The 20,360-nt window shown below is 43.0% G+C and overlaps 2 protein-coding genes across 2 annotated transcripts in view; both read left to right on the top strand.

The window, feature by feature from the left end:
- Positions 1 to 16,170, top strand: part of LOC135544990 (protein Niban 2-like) — a 56,493-nt gene extending 40,323 nt beyond the window's left edge. The window contains exons 7-14 of the mRNA XM_064972668.1: positions 3,742 to 3,846; positions 4,101 to 4,263; positions 5,025 to 5,212; positions 5,445 to 5,600; positions 6,697 to 6,810; positions 11,648 to 11,755; positions 11,970 to 12,081; positions 13,233 to 16,170. Of these exons, the coding sequence (XP_064828740.1) occupies positions 3,742 to 3,846; positions 4,101 to 4,263; positions 5,025 to 5,212; positions 5,445 to 5,600; positions 6,697 to 6,810; positions 11,648 to 11,755; positions 11,970 to 12,081; positions 13,233 to 14,548 (2,262 nt within the window). The 3' untranslated portion in view covers positions 14,549 to 16,170. The remainder of the gene's footprint in view (positions 1 to 3,741; positions 3,847 to 4,100; positions 4,264 to 5,024; positions 5,213 to 5,444; positions 5,601 to 6,696; positions 6,811 to 11,647; positions 11,756 to 11,969; positions 12,082 to 13,232) is intronic.
- Positions 16,171 to 17,388: 1,218 nt separating this feature from the next.
- LOC135544979 (neural proliferation differentiation and control protein 1-like) overlaps positions 17,389 to 20,360 on the top strand; it is a 57,316-nt gene continuing 54,344 nt past the window's right edge. The window contains exon 1 of the mRNA XM_064972662.1: positions 17,389 to 17,742. Within this exon, the coding sequence (XP_064828734.1) occupies positions 17,634 to 17,742 (109 nt within the window). The 5' untranslated portion in view covers positions 17,389 to 17,633. The remainder of the gene's footprint in view (positions 17,743 to 20,360) is intronic.

Raw genomic sequence — 20,360 nt, 5'->3', positions numbered from 1 at the left:
CTGTGTTGCACGTGTAGAGCTATATTTTTCATGTTGTCATTACATCATCTACCTACATTATATAGTTATGCACGTCAGCTTTGACATCGGCAGTAAATTAGACATCAGGCCGATGTTAGCATTTTTAGCTAATATCGTCTGTTTTCGATATGCTTACCGATTTTCTATATTGCGCATCCCTAGCTGTAACGTAACAATGTGGAAAAAGTCGAGGGGTCTGAATACTTTCTTAGTGCACTGCACTACTTTTGACCAGAGCCAAATGGGTCTATGTAGGGAATGGGGTATAATTTGGGATACAATCAGGGATGTAGAGTCCAGCTGAGAGATGATGTCACTATGCCCCCTGCCCTGGTGACACAGCATCCTGTGGGCATGAGCTCACTGTGCCCCCCCCCCCCACCTTTCCCCTCTGCAGAGCTGAGTCTTTGTCTGTCTGTGTGAGTGTGATGTCTGTAGCTCTTACATCAGGGCCTGGGGGCCTTGACTCATACCCATCATTCTTAGTATCTCATAGACAGATTGCTCCAGTGGGAGATGGAGGGAGCCAAAGGCCAGACGAGGAGCCTTAACCACAGTCTATGGGAGTCAGGACTCCCATAGACCCAAAGGTCAGACACAACAGACAGACAGACAGACAGACAGACAGACAGACACAGCCTGTCTATATACAGTGTACAAAACATTAGGAAAACCTGCTCTTTCCATGAGACTGACCAGGTGAATCCTATGATCCCTTCTTGATGTCACTTGTTAAATCCACTACCAATCAGTGTAGATGAAGGGGAGGAGACAGGTTAAAGAAGGATTTTTAAGCCTTGAGAGTTGAGACATGTATTGTGTATGTGTGCCATTCAGAGGGTGAATGGGCAAGACAAAAGCTTGAAGTACCTTTGAACAAGGTATGGTAGTAGGTTCCAGGCACGACGGTTTGAGTGTGTCAAGAACTGCAATGCTGCTGGGGTTTTCACACTCAAACGCTTCTCATGTGTATCAAGAATGGTCCGCCACCCAAAGGACATCCAGCCAATTTGACACAACTTTGTGAAGCATCGGAGTCAACATGGGCCAACATCTTTGTGGAACGCTTTCGACACCTTGTAGAGTCCATGCCTCGACGAATTGAGGCTGTCCTGAGGGAAAAAGTTGGTTTAACTCAATATTAGGAAGGTGTTCCTAATGTGTTGTGAAATCAGTGTATACGAGATACATTTTGCACTCCTCTAAACGTCAATCAAAAAGAAAGGAAGACCAAGGCACTCTTCATATAATTAATTAAAATGCCTCACGAAGACCATGCAGCCGAAACACGTTGTTTAAAAAAAAAACTTTGTTTCTATTGAACATGCCATACTAATAAAGGCATTTTAATTAATCATAAGAAGATGGCCTTGGTCCGCTTTTCTTTTTGATGACCAATTTACCCCTTTTACCAAAGATCACCTTCTATCTACCAAAATGTACTATTGTGTACTATTGTGTACCTTAGTGGCGCTTCCCTTCCTTCTCTTTCTCCATCATTTTAACATTGTCATGAAGAGCACATGTTCAACTTATTAAAAAACATGTTTTTCAATCTCAAGTCGTTAAATTAAAAAATGACTATAAGTAAGTGCCAAATAAAGTAACAGAGTTGACAATTTCATCTTAAGTCAGCCATTAACCCCCCTGTGACAAGGGAAATGGAAGGTTGTTGTGTGCAACAGGAATGGGCAATTGAATGCAAGCTCCACCAAAAAACTATTTATTGGTCAAATAATTCTAGCCTGTCTATCTGTGGGTAACAGGGTTGACGTGTTACGCTTGACCCACTCAGTTTCCCACCACGACACACCAGAAAATGGACAAAAAGAGTAGAATGAGCTATGTTTATTTTTTTTATTTTTAAAAGAATAGTTTCACAATATTAAAATGTGAGTTCAGTTCACGTAAACAGGGTTGACCTTAAAATGTGGGACATTTTCTTCCTGAAAATATGAAATATAATGATTTTCAGAAATGACTTGGTCAAAACAACAAAATAACTATGGCTTTACACTGATGAAAATGCTTAAACATTCTGGTGCCAAGTGGGTTAAAATCTTCCTAGAAGTCAGTGCACAGAGGGACATGCCCAAAATCATTCAATAAAAATATGATTTATTGAATGTTCAATGTTCTATTAAATGAAGTGCCCTTTAATATAACAAGCTTTTAAAATGTAATGTCGACGCACAATTTCTATTTAAAATATCAAAGGGACTCATTTTGTGGAATGACCCAATAAATGTGAAAAGTATGATTTTTTTTTTTTTTTCTGTCAGCAGTGCACTGTGATACTGTTATTATACCATATCAATGTGTCACACACCCAACAGTATATCTAACCTTTTGTGTCAGTAAAGCCTTGTTCACATTGGTCAGTTTAAAGTGACTCAAATCCCCCAAAAAATGTATATCGATTTAGAATCTGAATCGACAACCAAAAGCCACATGGAATCGGATATTTCAAGCCACATTTCAAACCACCTTCATAAGTGGTTTGAAATCTGATACAAATCTGATTCCTATTATTTGCCCTCAAGTGGTTTTTAGACTGTTATTTTGCATATTTTGTTTTTTTGCTAGCTACTCTGTTGATAGTTTGACAAGAACATGGTAGCAAACTGTTTACAAATTAGTGAATGTGCTAGAAAGTTAAATGGCTACCTAGCTAGCTAGTTGGCTGTTGTTGCTCGACAAAACGGACTCATTTGAGGCATTTAAAAGTGTTCTTACACTATGATTTTGAACATTCAAAGCAACTGGGAAATGTCCTTGGCAGGCATTGTCAACTTAACTTGCTACATAACTTGCAATCTGTGCACATCTGTGCACTCCTTGGCTAACATTTTTACAATACCCAAACAGTGGTTGTCATTCATTGTGCCCTGCTGTGACACACCACCAATGAGACACCTACAGATAAGACCAGCACTCATCTTTCTGTTTCCAGTTGAAATACACCAGAATGGTAGAACAGAGATTCTCTGGCAGCATTGCCAACTCTACTCCTACACATTCCTCTGTCCCATATCATCAAGATCAGTAACTCGCATCCAATGCAGCCTAGCCCAAAGCTCTTGACTTCAAGGCCAAATAAGTACAATAGAAGATAGTCATGATAAATATGTTGTGATGAATGTGTTGGGCCCCTTATATTCAACTCTGGACCTCAAAGCCAGTTCCACTTATTTTAGACCTGGGGACACCAGGTGGGTGCAATTAATTATCAGGTACACAGAAAACCAGCAGGCTGCGGACCTCATAGGGTAAGAGTTTAATACCACTGATCTAGAGCAATCAGGCTAGAAAAACCAGTTCTCAGGTTTCGATAGCTCTGACATATCTGTAGTGTAGAGTGCCGACCACACCTGAGAGGGAAAAGTACAGTAGACTAATATACAGACTTCTGGAGGATGCCCTCCAGCAGATACAAAGCATGAATAGGACCTACAATGAACCACTTCCCATGTATAAATAAATACTTTGCCCCGAGGCCATAGATTAGCCCCACTGCCCAGAGGTGGGTAGAGGGTGAGCTGGTATGACCTTTGTAGGTCATAAGAATTGTATCACTCTGGAAGTATGGCTGTATTGGTCTTGGTAGTTCATGAATCACTTTGCGTCTCGTTTTGGGAAATGTGTCTTGCATCTCAAACAGCACAGCGTCACCACACTTATTGTTGTCATCTGATCTTGAACCCACTACCATCCCTGTAGATTCTGGCCAACTTGGTGATGGAGACACTTCTCCCTGAGGTCAGGGATCTCATCACCCCGGGACTAAAAGGCAAAATGCACGAAAGGCAGAGGAACTGGATGCTGGTAAGTCCTATCTCACACAACTGACCAAATACCCCTTTATAATAATAGGGAAAATGTCTTCTAAACCAGCTTCTGAGTTCCCTGTTTGTACATGAATCCATGTCATGTTGGGATGCAAAAATGCTGGTGATTTACATCTTTGTATTCCATGTTCACAAAGGTGGATAATATGGAACTTTGGTCAACGTTTCGGCCCAGTGGCTTTTCTCAATACAAGATGCAGACATAACAATCCTCTGTGTGTCCCCATGCAGATCTGCGATGCTGTTTATGGTCTGGTGGTGAGGCAGGCCCAGGCCCAGTATGAGGTTGTGGTGCAGAGCTGTGAGGCTGGACGCCCCCTTCTAGAGGCCTCCATACGCACAGATATGGACCAGATCATCACCTCCAAGGAGCACGTCAGCAACAAAATCAAAGGTGAACCCTCGGTGACCTGTGTGGTCCAGCTGTTAGAGCTGCAGACCCCAGCTCATGCACACTAGAGTCGGCATGAGTTGGAATCCACACCACTGCACTTCTGACTTGCCAACTTTTCCACCTTTCATGTCTCCTCTTCATTATTACATCTTTATAAAATAAATAAAATATCCCACAATAAATATATTTAAAAGGTTTGAGCCCCCCACAGTAAGATGAAGTTGAGCCCTAGTCCCAGACATTGACCCAACGTCAGTTTTACAGTCCACCCAGTAATGGATTTTGGGGGAGTAAGCAGATCCTAGATCTGTGCCCAAGCCAGGTCAACTTGCGACCAACAGTAGGTAAATACCGGTAGTTGCAGTACAATGGTAGATTCTAGTTCATACTCTGAATACCTACAGTACATGTCTGGCCTGTATGTCATTCTGGGCTCTTTGCCAGTGGCGTGACAAATATTTGCCAAAAGTTAGGCAGGTGGTTGTCACAGCCACAGACAGTTTTGTGCAATGTTGACAGCCTGCGTCAATTGAGTTGAAGTCAGGAAGAATAGCAGCATTCCATCAACAGTTACATGGGGGACTTAGTCTTGCGCAATAACAGTCTTATATGGAGAGGAACTGAATTCCTTTGGACGAATCATATCTTGAGAAAAGCATGTGTTGCACAATGAGTCACAGTGGAACTTCTGCCAGTTTATAAGGTCATGTAGACTAGTCTGTGTGTTGACATCCTCTCTCTCTCATTGTGTTTCCTCCCAGCGGTGGCGCTGCCAAAGGCAGAGAAGCTGCTGAAGGTGAGTATCCAGCCCTACATCAGCTCTATCCTGGAGGCCCTGATGGAGCCCACCAGTCGAGGCTTCTCTGAGGTCAGGGACGTCTTCTTCAGAGAGCTGGTGGACATGAGCAAGAACACAGTGAACGACAGCACCAAGGAAAAACTGGGAGAGGTGAGAACGTTGTTATTAATTTATATGGGTGTCAGTCTAATGATCCAGCATAACAGTGTAGCTGTATGCTTTTATTCCACTCCTTTGAGGTGATATCTGAAGTGTAGCATACAAATTGATGAGTGAATTGAAAGACGTATATCATCCAAGCCTGGTCTATATGGTCTATGTTAATTCTGTCAACCGAGCCTCACTCTTCCTTCTCTCCCTCCTTCTCTCCCTCTCTCGTCAGCACATGGAGAAGATCTCTATGCTGGCTTTCCACCCGGTGAAGATGCAGAGCTGCTATGAGAAAGTAGAGGACCTGAGTCTGGACGGCCTGCAGCAGAGGTTCGACGTCTCCAGCCCCTCCGTGTTTGTCCAGAGGGCACAGATCCTCATGAGAGAGGTACAACTTAACTAGCACATATTGAGGATGACAGTTTTACTTGCAATGGCTGTGATAGGTTGTCGTACCTAGCTTAATTGAATGTGATCCAAATGCAAATGTAAACTACACCCTCCTACACCTTATTACATTCTGCAAAATGTGACACAACCTCTTACCGATGATGTGGACAGTTAATCACTAAACTGACATATGGGGTATGAGTATGGTGAGGTACTAATTAAATAATTGCTGAAATGTCTCCATTTGAGTTCCTGGCTGGTGTATGAGTTCTGAAAGGATGTGGCCTGCAGGTCTATTTTGTGGTTGTTGGTTGTGCTGTTTTTGGTTGGAGAACAAGCACATTCTGGTTAGTGAGTGGTGGTTTACTGCCATTGGCTGGCTGGTCTCTGTTGACAGGCTGTTGGTTGTTGTAGAGATATCCTAGAGCCAAGTATTCACCACTCTGTCCCCCACTGTGAATCACATAGGCTGTCCTATTTGTAGTGGCTAGAAGCTGCTGGGGGTGAGACCTCTCAGACAGGGGCTAAGGTCTCAGAGAGTTCAACAATTGAACTTTGCTTTGCATCCAAGATTCTGTTTATAGTTCAGATATACAATAGCAAAGATCTACCCTCAGGGTTCAGAGTGTTATTAGTTTAGAATGGAGGGAGGGAAGGGTTTTATTGGACAGGATTCAACTAGTATATAGAAAGCAATCCTATTTTGTTATGCTACACTTTAAAAGGAATTGTTGGGAAGATAGTGTCCCCTTGTGGTGAATATATGAAAACTGATGGAATGTTTTGTTCTTGGCTTGGCATTTTGTGATTTCAGCAAACAGGCAAATCATGGACTTTATCTATACACTGTCGGATGACTGCTTAGTGGAGTTCACCAGTTTATTGAGTTACCAACATGCCCACATGATGATCCATTTTATAAACCGATTTGTCTGCGTTCTCTTTCTGTCTGGTAGAGTATAGACCATTTTAAAGATAGGTTTACTTGCAATGACTGTGATTTGTGGTTGTTTTTCCACTGTAAGTCACTCTGGATAACAGAGTTTGCTAAATGACTAAAATGTAAACTGATTAACAAACCTTTATCTGTGCAGCAAATGGACGATGCGGTGTACACCTTTGAGCAGATCCTCCACCAGAGTCTGGAGGACCAGGGGCCAGAGGGTCTCTGTAAGAACATCCAGCGCTGCCAGGACCGGGTCATCAAGGTAAGGCAGACAGGAAAGGAATGGCTGTTGGCCCAGTGCACACCATAACATAGGCACAATGACTAATCAAGACCATTGCGCTCTCCCCCAAAAAAGTTTAGTTGGTGCGTAAAACCAGTGAATCTAGATAAGCACAAAACATGTCTTATATGGCACGCTAGGCACATGGATGGGTAACATTGTATTTCTATACATTTTATTTAACCAGGTAGGCCAGTTGAGAACAGGTTCTCATTTACAACTGTGACCTGGCCAAGATAAATCAAAGCAGTGCAACAAAAACAACAACACAGAGTTACAAATGGGATAAACAAACGTACAGTCAATAACACAATATAAAATGTGTATACAGTGTGTGCGAATTAAGTAAGGAGCTAAGCCAATAAATAGGCCATAGTGGCGAAGTAATTACAATTTAGCAATTAACACTGGAGTGATAGATGTGCAAGTAGAGCAGACAAAAAACAAAACAACTATTGGGATGAGATAGGTAGTAGGTTAGATGGGCTATTTACAGATGGGCTGTGTACAGCTATACCGATCGGTAAGCTGCCCTGACAGCCGATACTTGAAGTTAGTGAGGGAGATATAAGTCTCCAACTTCAGTGATTTTTGCAATTTCTTCCAGTCATTTATTTATTTCACCTTTATTTAATCAGGTAGGCAAGTTGAGAACAAGTTCTCATTTACAATTGCGACCTGGCCAAGATAAAGCAAAGCAGTTCGACACATACAATGACACAGAGTTACACATGGAGTAAAACAAACAGTCAATAATACAGTATAAACAAGTCTATATACGATGTGAGCAAATGAGGTGAGATAAGGGAGGTAAAGGCAAAAAAAGGCCATGGTGGCAAAGTAAATACAATATAGCAAGTAAAACCCTGGAATGGTAGATTTGCAATGGGAAGAATGTGCAAAGTAGAAATAAAAATAATGGGGTGCAAAGGAGCAAAATAAATAAATTAATTAAATACAGTAGGGAAAGAGGTAGTTGTTTGGGCTAAAATATAGGTGGGCTATGTACAGGTGCAGTAATCTGTGAGCTGCTCTGACAGTTTGTGCTTAAAGCTAGTGAGGGAGATAAGTGTTTCCAGTTTCAGTGCTTTTTGTAGTTCATTCCAGTCATTGGCAGCAGAGAACTGGAAGGAGAGGCAGCCAAAGAAAGAATTGGTTTTGGGGGTGACTAGAGAGATATACCTGCTGGAGCGTGTGCTACAAGTGGGAGATGCTATGGTGACCAGCGAGCTGAGATAAGGGGGGACTTTACCTAGCAGGGTCTTGTAGATGACATGGAGCCAGTGGGTTTGGCGACGAGTATGAAGCGAGGGCCAGCCAACGAGAGCGTACAGGTCGCAATGGTGGGTAGTATATGGGGCTTTGGTGACAAAACAGATTGCACTGTGATAGACTGCATCCAATTTGTTGAGTAGGGTATTGGAGGCTATTTTGTAAATGACATCGCCAAAGTCGAGGATTGGTAGGATGGTCAGTTTTACAAGGGTATGTTTGGCAGCATGAGTGAAGGATACTTTGTTGCGAAATAGGAAGCCAATTCTAGATTTAACTTTGGATTGGAGATATTTGATATATTTCCCGCTCAGCCCAGTCAAAACTGTTCGCTGCTCTGGCCCCCCAATGGTGGAACAAACTCCCTCACGACGCCAGGACAGCGGAGTCAATCACCACCTTCCGGAGACACCTGAAACCCCACCTCTTTAAGGAATACCTAGGATAGGATAAAGTAATCCTTCTCACCCCCCTTAAATGATTTAGATGCACTATTGTAAAGTGGCTGTTCCACTGGATGTCATAAGGTGAATTCACCAATTTGTAAGTCGCTCTGGATAAGAGCGTCTGCCAAATGACTTAAATGTAATGTAAATGTAAAATGTAATGATATGGGTCTGGAAGGAGAGTTTACAGTCTAACCAGACACCTAAGTATTTGTAGTTGTCCACGTATTCTAAATCAGAGCCGCCCAGAGTAGTGATGTTGGACAGGCGGGCAGGTGCGGGTAGCGATCGGTTGAAGAGCATGCATTTAGTTTTACTTGAATTTTAAGAGCAATTGGAGGCCACGGAAGGAGAGTTGTATGGCATTGAAGCTTGCCTGGAGGGTTGTTAACACAGTGTCCAAAGAAGGGCCAGAAGTATACAGAATGGTGTCATCTGCCGATACACAGAGTCGAAAGCCTTGGCCAGGTCGATGAAAATGGCTGGACAGTACCGTTTTTTTTTATCGATGGCAGTTATGATATCGTTTAGGACCTTGAGCGTGGCTGAGGTGCACCCGTGACCAGCTCGGAAATCCGGATTGCATAGCGGAGAATGTACGGTGGGATTCAAAATGGTCTGTGACCTGTTTGTTCACTTGGCTTTCGAAGAATTTAGAAAGGCAGGGCAGGAAGGATATAGGTCTGTAACAGTTTGGGTCTAGAGTGTTTCCCCCTTTGGAGAGGGGGATGACCGTGGCCGCTTTCCAATCTTTAGGAATCTCAGACGATATGAAAGAGAGGTTGAACAGACTAGTAATAGGGGTTGCGACAATGGTGGTGGATAATTTTAGAAAGAGAGGGTCCAGATTGTCTAGCCCAGCTGATTTGTAGGGATCCAGATTCTGCAGGATTTGGGTGAAGGAGAAGCGGGGGGGCTTGGGGTGCAGAGCTGTTGGCCGGAGTCGGGGTAGCCAGGTGGAAAGCGTGGCCAGTTGTAGAGAAATGCTAATCGAAATGTTCTATTATCGTGGATTTATCGGTGGTGAGTGTTTCCTAGCCTCAGTGCAGTGAGCAGCTGGGAGGAGGTGCTCTTATTCTCCATGGACTTTAATGTCCCAAAACTTTTGGGAATTAGTGCTGCAGGATGCAAATTTCAGTTTGAAAAAGCTAGCCTTTGCTTTCCTAACTGACTGTGTATAATGGTTCCTGACTTCCCTGAAAAGTTTCATATCAAGGGGACTATTTGAAGTTTTTGCAGTGTGCAAGGACAGTCAAGTCTGGAGTGAACCACGGGCTATATCTGTTCTTAGATCTACATTTTTTGAAAGGGGCATGCTTATTTAAGATGGTGAGGAAGGCACTTTTGAAGAACAACCAGGCGTCCTCTACTTACGGGATGAGGTCAATATCCTTCCAGGATACCTGGGCCAGGTCGATTAGAAAGGCCTGTGTGTTTTAGGGAGCGTTTGACAGCGATGAGGGGTGGTCGTTTGACCGCGGACCCATAACGGACGCAGGTGATGAGGCCGTGATCGCGGAGATCCTGGTTGAAAACAGCAGAGGTGTATTTGGAGGGCAGGTTGGTCAGGATGATATCTATGAGGTTGCTCATGTTTACAGATTTGGGGTTGTACCTGGTAGTTCCTTGATAATTTGTGTGAGGTTGAGGCCAACTATCTTAGATTGTAGGACGGCCGGGGTGTTAAGCATATCCCACTATATGCCCTGGACACATATAGTGTCCAGGGCACAGCTGGGAGCTGTGGGGGGTCTATAACAAGTGGTAACAGTGAGAGACTTATTTCTGGACAGATTCATTTTTAAAAGTAGTAACTCGAACTGTTTGGGCATAGACCTGGATAGTATGACAGAACTCTGAAGGATATCTCTACAATAGATTGCAACTCCAACTCCTTTAGCAGTTCTATCTTGACGGAAAATGTTGTAATATGGGATGGAATTTTCAGAATTTTTGGTGGCCTTTCTAAGCCAGGATTCAGACACGGCTCGGACATCAGGATTGGCGGCGTGTGCTAAAGCAATCTTAGGGAATAGCAATCTGATGTTAACATGCATGAACACAAGGCTTTTATGGTTACAGAAGTCAACAAATGAGAGCGCCTGGGGACACACAGGGCCTGGGTTAACCTCTACATCACCAGAGGAGGAAAAGGATAAGGCTACGGCTAAAGGCTATAAGAACTGGTCGTCTAGTGCGTTCGAGCAGAGAGTAAAAGGAGCAGACTTCTGGGCGTGGTAGGATAGATTCAGGGCATAATGCATAGACAAGGGCATGGTAGGGTGCGAATACAGTGGAGGTAAACCTTGGCATTGGGTGACGATGAGAGAGGTTGCATCTCTGGAAGCACCAGTTAAGCTAGGTGGGGTCTCCGCATGTGTGGGGGGTGGGTCAAGGGAGCTAATCTAGGCATGAAGACTGGGACTAGAGGCTCCGCAGTAAAACAAAAACAATGAGAACTACCCTAAACAACAGTATACAAGGCATATTGACATTAGAGGGAGGCATAAAGCAATCACAGGTGTTGATTGGGAGGGCTAAGACAACAACGGGTAAAAAGCTAAGACCACAATAATGTGTAAATGGTGATGAATGGGCAGAGAGGGTCAGTTGGCTACACACAGGGCCTGAGTTCGAGGCTGGCACCGACAGATAAACAAAATAAAGTACTGTGTTAATGAACAGTCCAGTTGGCATCAGCTGTGTAGCCGAGTGATCATAGAGTCCAATAAGCAGCAATGGATGAAAAAGGGAGCTGCTCGGCAGTCATCACTACACTATGCGAGCGAGAGACACGGCGCTCAGAGAGCTAGCAGGCCGGGGCTAGTTGCTGGGTCCTCACCAACAACAACAACGCAGAGGCCGGTTGAGAGCACATTTGCCGAAATACGTCAGCAGACCAGTTGTGATGGATCGGAGGGGCTCCGTGACGAGAAAGGGTCCAGGCCAATTGGCAAGCTAGCTGCTACCAAAAACAAACACGTATTGCTGCTACTCCATCTTGGAAAATGTAGGATTGAGCTGATTGATACTACATAAATGTTCTTTAAAAAATCGTAACATCTCCTGTCTTTTATTTCCCTCCTGTCTGTCCACAGAAATTTGACTATGACAGCAGCACAGTCCGGAAGAGGTTCTTCCGAGAGGCTCTTCTTCAGATCTTCATCCCTTACATGCTGAAGCAGCTCACTCCCTCCGTCGCATCTGTAAGTCTATCAGCTGTAGCCGGCCAGACAGTGTGTCTAGGACGGGTCAAATGCATACATTGTGTGAAACTGACATTACACTTCCATGCAATAGCATTCCCCTTGACTGTTGACTTACTGTTTCTCTGCATGTCTCTCCTGAGTGTATTCCTGGGTGTGTATGACACCTTTTATGGGTCCTCTGTTCTCATACTTGTTCCTCTGCCGTGTCCAGGAGCTGCCTCGTTTCCAGGAGCTGATTTTTGAGGACTTCTCTCGTTTCATCCTGGTGGAGAACATCTTTGAGGAAGTGGTGCTGCACTCTGTCATGAAGGACATCATGATGGGTGAGTCTCACAATGGAAACAGTGGCTTTGTCCTTAATGGCACCATTACTCCCTTTGTATTGCATTACTATGGGCCCTGATCAATAGGAGGAATAGGGTGCCATTTGGGACACAGGCATATACTTATCTTATATTTCAATGCCTTATGTCAGGGTTAACCAACTGGCTGTGATTTCATTTGGCCCTCCAAGTTATCTGAGCAAAAAATGTATTCAACATAAATAGGGTTCAACATAAAATACTATAGAAACACAAACAAATCTGCACCCAGTGAGTGTACAAAACATTAGGAACTTCAGCTTTTTCCATGACAAACTGACCAGGTAAATCCAGGTGAAAGCTATGATTCCTTATTGATGTTAAATTCACTTCAATCAGTGTAGATGAAGAGGACGAGATCAATTAAAGAAGGATGTTTAAGCCTTGAGACAATTGAGACATGGATTGTGTATGTGTGCCATGAGGAGGGTGAATGGGAAAGACAAAAGCTTTACGTGCCTTTGAACGGTGATGGTAGTAGGTGCCAGGCACACCGGTTTGAATGTGTCATGAACTGCGACACTGCTGGCTTTTTCACGCTCAAAGGTTTCCCATGTGTATCAAAAATGGTCCACCACCCAAAGGACATCCAACCAACTTGACACAATTGTGGGAAGCATTGGATTCAACCTGGGCCAGCATCCCTGTGAAACGCTTAATTGAGGCTGTTCTGAGGGTGAAAGAGGTGCAACTCAAAATTAGGAAGGTGTTTCTAATGTTTTGTACACTCAGTATATGTGAGCATATGTGAGCATTTAAACGGTTCTGAACCGTTCTGATTAAGGCCTTGTTTTTCGGCTTGGGTCAATAAGAAATGCAGAGGCCATGAAATCGGGGTTTGGGCATTATATTTAATTAATATTATATGAATCCTGTAAATTGAAATTGCCTATTTGTTTCTCAGAATTCCAAATGTCTTTCAACAAAATAATATTGAAGTACATATAATGTTAAAACAAATAATGCAACTACAGAAACCATTTCACAACAATCTGAGATGGAAGGTGTCATTAATTTCTGAAATTAAATGGAACGAACCTCCGGTGTGTACAATGTCTTAATGACCTTTCTCTCTCTTTCTCTCTTTCTATCCTTTCTTCCTCCCTGTGTAGCTGTGAAGGAGGCAGCAGTCCAGAGGAGACACAACCTGTACAGGGACAGCATTGTATTGACCAGCAGTGACCCCAACCTGCACCTGCTGGGGGACAACCCTGCCATTGATTGGGCTGGGGAGTACGGGACAGGACCAGAGGAAGGACAGGGACAAGATGAGGTAGAGGGGGAAGAGACTGGTGATAGTGGGGAGGCCCATAGGAGGCGCAGGATGAAGCAGGTGGTCTCTATGATCCAGCTGGATGGCTCCCCCATCCTGGTCAACGAGTCCTGCCTCGAGGTGCCCAGTGTGGATGGCATCCCTGAGGAGAGGGAGGGAGAGGGGGAGGACCAGGACGCTCCATCGTCTCCAGAGATCGTCCACCAGGATCCAGTCAAAGTTAATGCAACCACTCCAAAAGAAAAGAAGAAAGCCCCTCCACCACCTGTCCAGCCAGAGAACAGTCCATCCGCTGCCCTAACGAACGGCTCCGTCCTGAAAGGAGGAGAGTCGGCGACGATCGTGAGTGTGGCCCCGGAGGTGCAGACCAAAATCTCAGAGGATGTGACCCAGGAAGCTGAGCGTGAGGAGAAGTACCTAGAGATTGAGAGCTCCTTGCAGGACTCAGAGAACACAGCATCAGCCATCGAGAGTGCCATACAGGAGATAGAGAATGCTGTGCAGGAAGAGGACAGCGAGCCAGGCGTGGAGGTGGCTGCAGTTTCACAGGAGACCGCAGCAGAAGTGTCCCCCTCAAGCCAGGAGGTTAGAAGTGTACCCTCAAGCAAAGAGAAGGAATCTCGGAAAACAGTTCCGGAAGAGGCTTCGGCACCAGCAGCTCTAACCCAAGGGGATACGTCTCCTAGTTCAGAGGCGGTATCTTCCCTACCCTCAACGCAGACGGAAGCAGTAGCAGTAAAACCCATAGCACAAGAGGAGATCCCCATACCAACAGCCCTGGACACAGAGCTCCAAGTGCCTGCACCCACACAAACAGAAATTCCTGCAGCCACAACAACAGCCCTGGAGAAAGTCCCTGTCCCTGCACCAATGCCAGAGGAGTCGGAGAGCACTGAGAGCACTTCAAATGTCCAGAGAGCAAATCCACAACTCACGGTGGATTTGAACTCCCTGCCCCCTCCACCTCCACATGACGACAGTGGCTTCCAGTCTCCCACCAGTGAGGCGGTGGAGAAGGCTGCCCCCAGTACAGAGGAGCCAGAGGCAGCAGAGGTGATCCCTGAGGCAGGGAGAGAGGGAGTGACTGTGGCCCAGGAGGGAGCAGCAGCGCAGAAGAAGGACTCAGAGAAGGCAGACGGCCCCAGTGTGGAATGAGTCATTGGTTGGGCTGTATGCCGGTTGTCAATTTGGAATTTGTTTTTTTACCAAGACCGGGATATTATACACAATTAATCTCACAATAGCATAGACAATTTCATCAATGGAAATGGTTTGTATACAGTAGTTTTGCCAATAATTTTACCGCTTAGTTTTCGTTGTCAAGATTATTCTCTTAATAACAGTTACTTTTTTTCACCAATATTATCCACCTCTACCAAATCATCAGTCTGTATGTACATTGATCGGGGGTTCAGGTGCAACTTCAATGCCTGTATATGTTGTTTTCCTATTGTTTCTATATTTTGACAGATTACGTCCACATTCCAGTTGATAGCATGTGCATTGTGGCTTGAGTGCCAGATGTTTGTGCGCTCATGCCAACTCTCACTGTCACTCATTGTCATAAAAAAAACATGGCTTGGCAATGGCAGCTTTGGAATTAGAAAGGCCACAAACTGATCTGGAACCAGATTTAGGGACTCACTCCATTGTCCTTTTTTTTACTATATATTCACTGGGTAGTGAATGAGGAGCACAATAGAAAGACCCAGTTGTGTCCATATTATGGTGTGCTGTAAATATGAAATTAACTCACACACTTCAGGTGTTCTTGGTGGGGTATATAACGTTCAATATCATCATTGATTTGTCCTCTATGATCTGCACTACTGCACAACCACTTGAATTGGCTTTACCCTGAATCCAAAAGCTGTCAAGGGTCTGACTTATCTAGTTTGTGTTCAATTGTATTTAGAGTGGACCATGACAACATGAGCAAAGCTACAGTATAGCTAGCCATGGCTAAATTCAAAATCACAGAGTATTTATTCCAATAGGTTCAACGACTGATATATGTCCATTGTTGTCATCTTATTGGTGTTCTTTCATTGTCGCTTTCGTACAGTTGCTCTCTACTCTGAAGTTTCCTGTCAGTTTTTGAATCTCTTTTTCTATCAGAGTAATTCCAATACTTTTATAATTGTGCATCAACCTCCAATAATATTCTTCTGACGTGTATTTATTGAGATATGTTGAAAAGGTGTCTGGGAAGCAAGCAATTTGTGCAAGCAATTCTGTAGTAACAGTGCCTTATGAAATACTAGAAAACATCTCATTCAAAGTACTTTTTATTTTCTGTTTCAAATTGAAATGACAATCCGTCAAACATATTGATGTTAACTGTTCTGTTATCGCAAGACATGGAAAGCAAGGCAAACGAGTAATGGTATTTGATATGTTGTCCTTAATATTTGACATTCTTATTGACATGAATACCTCAGTTAAAACATTGAGCTATTCCCAACAGAGAAAGCATCTGTACATACTGTATTTAATGCTATGTTGACTTCATACGTTTTTGACCCTTTTCACTGTCATATAGTCTTTCCACAGATGCTCGTCTTAGCAGCTGTGACAAGTTTTTATTTTTTTACTTTCTCTTCAGTGCCTTCATTGATACACATAATATGATCTCCTCAATTATTTGTATTTATTATGTATTGCACTCTGCATTTACGTCCCTGTCCCGCATCTCTTTTGATGGCTGTACTTTTAGATTTATTTTACTCAATGTTATACACAGGACTGTTACTGATAATAAATCATTGTTGATTCAATATGTTTGTATGTTTTTCCTTTGGAACACAAAGGTTTGTTAAAGGGGCAGTCTGGGATTTGAAAAATGACGTGGACATCTTGCCACTTTTTTTTTGTTAAACAGCTCAGGGATGGGACTGGAGATATTTTAACTACTCTCAAATTTTTAAATTGGATGGACCATCAATGATTGTTGGGTTCAAGTGGAGCAGTATTTAGTCTTGCATTCACATTAACTGTCATATTTCCATCTGGGCACAATCTACAGTTAGTCTGAAGAAAGACTTGCTACTACGCCTTGCATCGTTGCACCTTCCAGAATAGGACAATGTAGTAGCCTGCCATAGATTAATTGTGGTTTAAAAATGTTGTCTTGGGAAATGCCAAATGTATAGACCGGGGGTACACAACTCTTAACCTAGGAGGTCCAGAGCCTCCTGGTTTTCTGTTCTACCTGAAAATTAATTGCAAAATTAATTGCACACACCTTGTGTCACAGGTCTAAATCAGTCACTGACTAGAGGGGAACAATGGAAAAAATGCAGTGGAACTGGCTTTGAGTTTGAGGGGTACAAACTAGAGCCCTCATTCACTTCTGGACCTGGAAGCCAGTTCCACTGTGTGTTTTTTCCTCTAACTAGGGACTGATTTAGACCTGGGACACCAGGTGGGTGCGGTCAATTATCAGAACAGAACCAGCAGGCTCTGGACCGGACCTCGTAGGGTAGGAGTTAAATACCCCTGCTCTACAAACTATAGGCCTACTACAAATGTATAATATGTATAACCCACATTAAGTATTGATCTTCCACAAACCAAACACTTGAAAAACGATAATATTTCAAGAGATATTGGTTCAGCCACATAATTAAACAACAATGTTTTGTATCTCTTTTCCAGACTTAATTGATCTATTTCAGCCTTTTATTGTGTAACCTTGGTGTCATGTCATATTATGAATGAATCATCAGTGTGCCCTTATACAGATTTATTTTAATCCTTTAAAAAAATAGCAAAGGGCTTTTTATGAACACATTTCTTTCAGAACCGGGGAGGCACTAGAGGCACTATAGTCCATTAAAATGCACCTGCTTCGGTACTGTGGCTTGTATTTGCGGCTGTGCGTACGGTAAAGCTGATTAGGCGCGCATCGTGACGACATCTACGTAACTCTCTCACTACACTATAGAAACTCTGTAACAGACAGCAGCCCTGCCCTCATTCGTTTCTTCAACCGTCACACATAAAGCGACATAATGGGATCCTGCGCAAAACACATAGCAGACGAAATCGTTGACCAGCGCTCTATTACCGAATCTGGTTCTTGTAACTGAGCGCCTTTTCTACTCCGCATTCTGACTACATATTTACAAAAGCTGAGCACCTTTCCAAAGCTTCTTTCTGTTCTAAGGGGATGGGGGAATGATCAACCCGACTCCCCATCTCCAGCTCAGTTGTATCAGTTGTAAGAGCGCTTTGCAGTATGCCATCCCCGAGAAGAGGTGTCGATCACCGACGGAGAACCGCCGCCACGCTTCTAACCCAGGTTGCTGTCTTTGCAACCTTCGTTGCTATGAGCGCATGCATGCCAGGTAAGAACAGCTCTTTTAATATTTAAGTCTGCGTGTTGTGCGCACATTTATGAAAGTTGATCCCGATGTGGATGATGTCATATGCTGTCAATGTAAACATTAATGCGCAGGTGTTACCGCGTTCCCTACAAAAGGTAACATATGGTAGGACTCTAGGCCTCCACAAACTCAACAAATGGATTAAATACTATTAATTTCTGATCATATGCTTTTTTAGATTTGAAAAAGGGATATTTTAATTGGCATATATAAAGTATGTTTATATGTAGAACAAACATGCCTCTCTGAAATATAGAGTAAGGAATCATATCAGTTCTTCAAGGTATGTATATGCAATGCTCTAGAATACTTGGCAACTGATCCCCATTGTGATTGTTCTGGTCATTTCCAAGTAAAAGGACCCATGACCATGTCATATTGGGTGTCAATGAAAGCTAAGAGTCTACTGTATCTCTCTCACACACATATATTATACATTTTTATTAAGGTTTGTCAACCATTTTCCACCCAAAACATTTGGAATAAGCTAAAGCTTTTATTTCTGGTCAAACAGATGGAAAAGGGGTCTTAGACAACATCTACCATCATATGTCTTAAAAGGTATTAGAAATACATCAAAACACTCTTAAATCAAAGACCCATGCCAACTAATTCCAGCACTTAGTGTGTTCAGAAAGTATTCAGACCCCTTGACTTTTTTCAACATTTTGTTACGTTAGATCTTTTCTTAATCTACACACAATACCCCATAATGACAACGTGATTTTGTTTACTCAGTACTTTGCTGAAGCACCTTTGGCAGCGATTACAGCCTCCTTGGGTATGACGCTACAAGCTTGGCACACCTGTATTTGGGGAGTTTCTTCCATTCTTCTCTGCAAATCCTCATGCTCTCAGGTTGGATGAGGAGTGTCACTTTACAGCTATTTTCAGGTCTCTCCAGATATGTTCGATCGGGCTCTGTCTGGGCCACTCAAGGACATTCAGAGACTTTTCCCGAAGCCACTCCTGCGTTTCCTTGGCTGTGTGCTTAGGGTTGTTGTCCTGTTGGAAGGTGAACCTTAACCCCCGTCTGAGGTCCTGAGAGCTCTGGAGCAGGTTTTCATCAAGGATCTCTCTGTACTTTGCTCCGTTCATCTTTCCCCCGATCCTGACTAGTCTAGGAGTCTGTCTCTGAAAAACATCCTCACAAGCATGAGGCTGCCACCACCACCCTTCACCGTAGTGATGGTGCCAGGTTTCTTCCAGATGTGACGCTTGGCATTCAGGCCAAAGACTGCAATGTGACCATCCGGGATCTTGGTTACCTCCCAGAACAAGGCCCTTCTCCCCCGATTGCTCAGTTTGGCTGGGTGCACCAGCTCTAGGAAGAGTGTTGGTGGTTCCAAACTTCTTCCATTTAGGAATGGAGGAGGCCACTGTTCTTGGGGACCTTCAATGCTGCAGACAATTTTTTGGTACCCTTCCCCAGATCTGTCCCTTGAGACAATCCTGTCTCTGAGATATACGGACAATTTCTTGGACCTCATGGCTTGGTTCTTGCTCTCACATGCACTGTTAACTGTGGGTTGTCTTTCCAAATCATGTTCGTTCAATTGAATTTACCCCAGGTGGACTCCAATCAAGTTGTAGAAACATCTCAAAGATGATCAATGGAAACAGGATGCACCTGATCTCAATTTCGAGTCCTGTCGCAAAGGGTCTGAATAATTATGTAAATAAGGTATTTACGTGTTTTTATGATTGAGGCCACTGTGTTCTTGGGAACCTTCAATGCTACATACATTTGGATGCACCTGAGCTCAATTTCGAGTCTTCTAGCAAAGGGGCTGAATACTTATGTAAATGTCATTTTATTTTAATGCGTTTTCAGAAATCAGTTTTCACTTTGTCATTATGGGTTATTATGTGTAGATTGAGGAAAAACATTTATTTAATCCATTTTACAATAAAGCTGTAACAAAATGTGGGAAAAGTGAAGGGGTCTGAATACTTTCCGAATGCACAATACTGCTGTTGTATTGTGAAATCTTGGGTCGATACATTTAATTAAGATTATAGAAAGGTGAATGGCTAATAAATTAATAAATAAATGTACATAGATGATTACACTGTATTACTTGTAAGTTATGTGCAATGCAAATACTTCAAGGAATTCATTATCATGAGGTGTCCCTCAGGCTATGGCATATGCATATCTGGCAGTAATATTTGTGTTTTCCCTCCCCCCACCCAAAATAATTCCCACCTTTTTTTATATTATTAGTAAATGCACAGAAGTTAGGAATTGATTGAGATTTTATTTTAAAAATATCTTATTTGGGGGTATTTCTCACAGTAGAGGAGAAAGTGCATCTCTGTCTCTACTAGAGGGCGACCGATTATGATTTTTTTTAACGCCGATACCGATTATTGGAGGACCAAAAAGCCAATACCGATTAATCGGCCTTTAAAATAAAATTAAAAAAAATATATATATATATATTTTATTTGTTGTTGTAATAATGGCAATTACAATAATACTGAATGGGCACTTATTTTAACTTAATATAATACATCAATAAAATCAATTTAGCCTCAAATAAATAATGAAACATGTTCGATTTGGTTTAAATAAT

This window comes from Oncorhynchus masou, chromosome 1, assembly GCF_036934945.1.
Source record: "Oncorhynchus masou masou isolate Uvic2021 chromosome 1, UVic_Omas_1.1, whole genome shotgun sequence".
NCBI classification, from domain to species: Eukaryota; Metazoa; Chordata; class Actinopteri; order Salmoniformes; family Salmonidae; genus Oncorhynchus; species Oncorhynchus masou.
This window is presented reverse-complemented; position numbering and strand designations above follow the sequence as displayed.